Genomic DNA, 6,866 nt, shown 5'->3' with positions numbered 1-6,866 from the left:
TGGTTGCAAAGAGAATTTGATGATAGGACATAGGGAACAGGGAGAAGTGCATGGTAAGTAGTACGACAACTGTGCAATGTGGAATATTGAACATAGAGTCTTTCCTCCTTTTATTCTGGCCTGAGTACAGTTGGTACAGATTTATTCTATAAGATGCTTCTTCTCTGCCCCCTCCAAGTATCCCCCCCCTTTTTTTTTTTCCGAAATGATTGCTTGAGCAGTTTAAATATCAGCTACATGTGAGTTGTACTTTTGTGGGTGAATCACAGGTTGAGGCTGCAGAGGAAAACTTGGTCTTCATTGTATCTGGTTCATGGCCATGCCATCAGGTACAGCTACTTCAGTCTTTGAGAATTCAACATTTTCATTACTTTTATTTGCCTTCTTTTCCTTGTGCTTAGAAAAAGGCTGTGCTCTCATTCCATACCTCTACACCAGGAGCCTGCAAGCATCTTTGGAAATGTGGGGTGGAGAACCAGGCTTTTTACAAGTATGTAAATGTGAATATTATCTATACTAAAAGTAAAAAAAAGTTCCTGTGAGTAGAAGGTTGTTCAATGTGAAATGTTCTGTTTCATTAACAGAATTCAAAATGAAAACAGAAAATATGCAAGCTAATGTGGAATATTATTTCATTTTAAACCAGTATTATAAATTGTTTAAAATCTGGTGAGGCAGGTGGGTTTTGGCAGTGAATAAGTACACTTTTTCTAGCATGCCGTTTTTGCTGTTCTGTAGTGTGATGTTGGATTGACAAAGTACTGCACTTGTGTCTGGAAACATAATTGTTAATCCTAGCCCTGCTGTTGAATACCTTGAGAATGGAAGAAACAATCTATTATGCTTGGTTCTCTAGGCTGATATGACTCTAAATAATGCTCCCACTTGAAATCCAAGTTTTAGTAAGAGTTGATTGAAAAAAATCTCTCTGCAATGATTTAAAAAAAAGAAAAGAAAATGTTGTTAGACACATTTTGAATGATGCCAGCCATCTCATTTTAAAAAGACAAACTTGTAAATTGACAAGAAAAAAGGAGTTTCTTCCTCCCTATTCCCTAAAAGAGAAGCTGAAAATAATTCCTTATTAAAAAGCTCTTATGCATTCTTTCTGCTCTTCATTGAGTTTGTTAGATCTGTTAAAGGATGCTTCCCTTTAGGCATGCAGCTTTTATTCTTATTACTTAGTCTTTCCTTACAACATCTTGCATATTTTTAAAAAATCATTGTTTCTGTGTTGAAGCATATGAACAACAAGGGGCTGCTGTAAGGGTAAATAATAGCTAAGTAGGAAGAATGTGTCTTCTGACATGAATGTTAATGACCTGCTTTATTTTGGAGAAGATTCCTTCTTTTGTTTCAAAACAGATATAGTAATATATCAGTATAATCTATTCAATTGATATATTCAGTGAAGAAACAAGAAATATGAGCTGGCAAATAGAGCTATTAATTCCCTCATCTACTGTATTTGGGACTGAATTAATAAAAAGATTATTAGGAAGTGTTTTCCATTCATTGTACATGTAAGTATGAAAATAGTACATGGTGTTTGAGCATTTTTATTTTACATTAGCAGAAATAAATATAGGTAATAGGAAAAAAATTCCCATCCAAAGGAGAGGAATTAGTGCTTGAAGGAGAGTCATAGGAATATAATCTCTCTGCTCTTATTGTTAAATGGTTGTAATATTAACTGTTTGGGTTTTGGTCATAAATACATGGTTGTGGTGGTTTTGGCCTTGGCTAGGTGCTAGATGCCCACCCAGCTGCTCTCTCACTCTCTCTCCTAAACAGGTCAAGAGCAGAAATAAGATGAAAAAGCTCACAGGTTGGGATAAAGACAGAAAGATTGCCTACCAGTTACTGTCTCAGGCAAAACAGACGTGACTTGGGGACAGTTAATGTAATTTGTTTCTCGCCTTTTTATTCTATTTTAAAGTATCAATAAAGACAAAACTAAAAAAACGCCTCACCTGTTTTTTCCCAGGCTCAACTTCACTCCTTCATTCCCAACTCCTCTGTGTCTTCCTTCCCTGAGCAGCTTAGGGAGGTGGAGAATGGGTGTTGCAGTCAGCTCTTAGCAGTTTCTCTCTGCTGCTCCTTCCTCCTCACACTTTTCCCCTGCTCCAGTGTCCTTCACGAACTGCTCCAGCATGGGTCCTTCCCATGGGCTGCAGTCCTTCAGGATAAACCTGCTGCAGCATGGGTTCCTCTTCATTGGCCACAATTCCTGCCAGGAGCCAGTTCCTGTAGGGACTCCTCTCCTCAGGCTGCAGCTTCCCTCAGAGCATGTCCACCTGCTGTAGTGCAGGTTCCTCCATGGGCTGCAGGTGGATATCTGCTCTGGCGTGGTCTTCCATGGGTTGCAGGACAACAGCTGTCCTCACCATGGTTTCTGAATTGATTTTTGGTTTTGTGTGTTTTATATTCTAATCTGCACCCTCAGCAAGTTTGCTGATGATACCAAACTGTGAGGAAGGGCTGACACACCAGAAGGCTGTGCTGCCATTCAGCGAGGCCTGCACAGGCTGGAGGAGTGGGCAGAGAAGAACCTGATGAAGTTCAACAAGGGCAAGTGTAGGGTCCTGCACCTGGGGAGGAACAACCCCAAGCACCAGTACGGGTTAGGGGTGGATCTGCTGGGAAGCAGCATTGCAGAGAAGGACCTGGGAGTCCTGGTGGACAACAGGTTGACCATCAGTCAACAATGTGCCCTTGTGGCCAAGAAGGCCAATGGTATCATGGGGTGCATTAAGAAGAGTGTGACCAGCAGGTTGAGGGAGGTTATCTTCCCCCTCTACTCTGCCCCGGAGAGGCTGCATCTGGAGTACTGCATCGAGTTCTCGGCTCCCCAGTTTAAGAAAACAAGGAATTACTGGAGGGAGTCCAGCGGTGGGCTACAAAGATGATTAGGGGTCTAGAGCATCTTTCTTATGAGGAGAGACAGGGAGAGCTGGGTCTGCTCAGCCTGGAGAAGAGAAGGCTGAGAGGGGATCTCGTCAATCTTTATAAATATCTCAAGTGTGGATGTCAAGAGGATGTGACCAGACTCTCTTCATTGATGCCCAATGATAGGATGAGGGGCAATGGGCACAGACTGATGCATAGAAGCTTCCATCTGAATATGAGGAAAAACTTCTTTACTTTGAGTGTGCCAGAGCCCTGGAACAGACTGCCTGGAGAGGTTGTGGAGTCTCCTTCCGTGGAGACATTCAAAACCTGGCTGGACACATTCCTGTGTGATCTGCTCTAGGTGAACCTGCTTTAGCAGGTGGGTTGGACTAGATGATCTCCAGAGGCCCCTTCTAACCCAAACTATTCTGTGATTCTGTAATGTGTAGGAGTGCCTTAAAAACACTGGGAAGGCCCAATTATTGAATATTACTTTGTGGTATAAAAATAACAAAGCCTTTAGTTTGCCTTGTTCATCTTTGCTTATCAGGTTCCTTCTGTGCTGAAAATGTGTCAGCCTCTGTTCTTTTTCTTCAAGGTATGCAAAATCCAGTCAGATCAAGACCATGTCCAGCAGCAAGATATTTTTTAAAGGCAGTAGATTTCGATACAGGTAAGTGTTTGCTCTTTCTTTCTCATGGTAAACCATTTCAGAAAGTAAGAGAAAAAAATCAGTAACTACTCTTGGCAAATGGAGTGCTTTTTCTTCTTGAGGACCTGTTCATACCTAATTCAGGTCAGGACTTGAAGGATTTTCTGTTGTCTCTAGTGTCACTGGAGGTTTCATGCAGATGTCTATCAAAGAGCAGTTTCACCAGAACAGGACTCCACTTTTGGTGCAGTTTCTGTAAAAGCTATGATGCTTGGCCAGTGTAAAGGTTGTATGCCCCCTGTAACTAGGCAACTCCAGACCAGCAGTGCATTAGTTAGACAGTCCAGTCCCACTCCAAGTGTTCTACTACAGAAGGCTGCATTTTCTTCAGTAGCTTTTCAGGCAAGTGGTCAGCAGAATTTTTAGTCTGAGACATTATATATCCACTACATAGGAATTTATTTTTACCTTATCCTTTTCTTCTTTTGAATGTAACTTGTTGCTCATGTATGCGTAGTACTTGGCATGTAGTGAGCTCGTTTTTGTATTTACCAGAATATTTATTTCATGTTTTAACGCAGTGGAAAAGTAGCCAAAGAGGTTGTGGAGGCAAGTTCTAAAATCCAGAGGGAACCTCCTGAAGTTCACAGGTATGTCTTGACATTCAATATTAAAGTTTGAGGACTAAGGATTCTTGTTCTTGACAGAGAAATTCTCTTTCCTTTACTGTGAGATGTAATGGCTGTCATTCTGAGCTTCCACAATGAGGCACGCAAGCCCTGGGAAATATGTGTTGCCAGTGTTACAGAATTTTGACAATAATGTATTGTCTCCTACACAAGGGAACACAATCTGTGCTACTTTGAAGTTGGGTTTAATCAATCAGTCAGATAAGAAGCTTATATTATTTTCTGTTTTATGACATAGACTGTTATTATGAGATTCTGACAAAAAGTACATTCTCATTTCATTTCTAGTTCCTGCCTTGTTTTGAAAAATTCTGGTTTGTGTATGCATACGGGTATATTTAAAAGCGTACTTGATAGTTTCTCCATAATGCAGTCAGATTCAAAAGCAAGCACTTCATTCGGTAAAGAGAAAAATTATTAGAGATTTTTTTTTCAGAAATAAAAGATTTGGCTTGTTAGAAATAACCAGCTAGACTTTTCAAGCAAACAAGTGCTTTCTGGTCCTTATCACTCATTATAGTGACAGTGAAAATTGATAAGAACCTAATTAAAGTCCTTTAGAAGAGAAGAAAGAGGCCAGCAGGAAAAAGCTACTTAAAAACTTTTTTAAAAGGTTACTTAACTTTCTGAACATTCTACAGCCATATCTCTGTTTTATAGTAATTTTTTTCAGGGGTAAGGCGTGTGTATTTGCTTTATTTTTAATTGAATATGGCTATTCCATCTATATTTGAGAGAAAAGTAGATTGTCTTTACTAAAGGGTATTTATAAATGTGTTGTCCAGCCCTACTGTGTAATTAATAGCAAGGGCATGCTGCTTTTGCAGAGATTACATTTAAAAATGGGGTAAGTGATGGTCTAGAATGATTTAACTGGGAATGCAGAAGACAAAATGTAGGTCCATCATTGAGGCAGGGTAGAATACTTGGGCACACAAATGCATTTTAAGTGAAAATAGTTACTCATATAAGGAAATAGCTTATTACCAACTTTCCATAGAGTTTCATTTTTCCATAGGATAAGAAAAGATTTTCAGGTAAAATTATTTTTTATCTTGTACTTTACTTTTATTTGCTTTCAGTATTTAAAGTATTTTAAACATGTTGTTTAAAACTCTCAGTGTACCTAAAGAAACAGATCAGAGGGCAAATAAGTTTATAGAGCAACATCATATGGATCTAACACCCATAAATAGTACTGTATATTTTTTTATGATTAACCTTCTTAAAATGCTTGCATTTATAATATTATTGTAGCTCCAAGTTCAGCTTCTTACAAAGACTAAGAAGAAGTCTAATGATTTCAAGTGGTTTTTATAGTGCAGGTTTTGAAATGGGAGACAAAGGTAGATAACTTGTCATTCTAATAGCACAAGTAGGCAAAAAAGCATCAAAAATTTTCAGCTCCAAATATAGCAGGCTTTAGAAACTAATTACTTTGTGAAAGAGGATTTGGAGATGGGAAATGGTAGATGGTAGTTTTTCAGATGTAAAACATTTAGTGGAAATTATATGATTGAAGGTAAATACATATATATGATAGAAAGTAAATATATACATTTTTTCTCTCCCCGCGCCTTCTCCCTCAAGGTTAATTCAGTGCCATGGCTGCACTGAGAAAGAAACATGGAGTTGTGACGAGGTTACTGTTCAGTATATTTGTGTTTGGATATTACACTTAAAGCATTACAGACTGAAAATCTGTTCCAGTGTGTTGTCATGCAGCATTAATGTGGTGCCAAGTTCTTCTGACAAATACACACTCAATAATTTAATATTTTGCTTTCAGGCCATGCCTGAAGGGGGGATCTTTCTAAATAAGTATGGAATAGCAGCCTTATGGATGCTCCCAGTCACGAATCCTATTTTGGGAGTTGCTCAATAGCTCTTTACAGCAAGCACAAAGATCCAGGGGATGCATAAGAAGCCTGTGGAGGTACTGGTGGGTTGGAGTGATTGTAATTACAGTAGTATGAGTGAAAACCTTCTTTGGATTGTTGAAAATTTGAACTAAATAGTTATTAGAGACTGCTGACAGAATGCCAATGAGGACATATGTAGCTTTGAGCAAACTTTAAGGAGTAAGGAATCACGGCAATTGAGGAAGAAAGCTTGTTTATCCTCACAGAATATTTAATGACATGTAATGTGATTTAGCATAGGACATCTGTGCTCCGAGTTTACCTAAACCCTCACCAACACATGGTCCCTTCTTTTCACTTGCAATAGGTGCTTTGTTCAGTTTGTTTATCTGTGTGGAACTGTAAGTTGAGTCTTTGTGCAAACTTGATACGCATTTTGTGAAACTTCAACACTGTACCTATGTACCGTCTGAAGTCAAGTAGAATCCTTTTCCCTTTCATCTCTGCTTTTGTCAAAAGCAAATATTTTATAACGTAATGGTTTAGATTTATTGCTGAACTCTTGCCTCAAGCATGTATCATGTAAGTCCTGCATAACTTATTCGAAAGAGCCATTTTATAGTCTGTTCTTCTCAAGAACTGGTTGGAGATGTCATGGTTGGGGGCAGCCTCAGGTGCAGCGACCGTGAGATGGTAGAGTTCAGGATCCTGTGGGGAGGAAGCAGGGCAATAAATAGGACTAAAATGATGGACTTCAGCAGGGCAAACTTT

At 39.1% G+C, this 6,866-nt stretch overlaps 1 protein-coding gene across 1 annotated transcript in view; it reads left to right on the top strand.

The window, feature by feature from the left end:
• Positions 1 to 6,866, top strand: part of FRMD3 (FERM domain containing 3) — a 149,376-nt gene that overhangs the window by 120,352 nt on the left and 22,158 nt on the right. The window contains exons 10-12 of the mRNA XM_065656152.1: positions 402 to 490; positions 3,491 to 3,565; positions 4,126 to 4,194. Of these exons, the coding sequence (XP_065512224.1) occupies positions 402 to 490; positions 3,491 to 3,565; positions 4,126 to 4,194 (233 nt within the window). The remainder of the gene's footprint in view (positions 1 to 401; positions 491 to 3,490; positions 3,566 to 4,125; positions 4,195 to 6,866) is intronic.

The sequence above is a fragment of the Caloenas nicobarica genome, chromosome Z, assembly GCF_036013445.1.
Source record: "Caloenas nicobarica isolate bCalNic1 chromosome Z, bCalNic1.hap1, whole genome shotgun sequence".
Classification (NCBI taxonomy): Eukaryota; Metazoa; Chordata; class Aves; order Columbiformes; family Columbidae; genus Caloenas; species Caloenas nicobarica.
The sequence above is the reverse complement of the archived record's forward strand: the minus strand, read 5'-3'. Positions and strand labels throughout refer to the sequence as shown.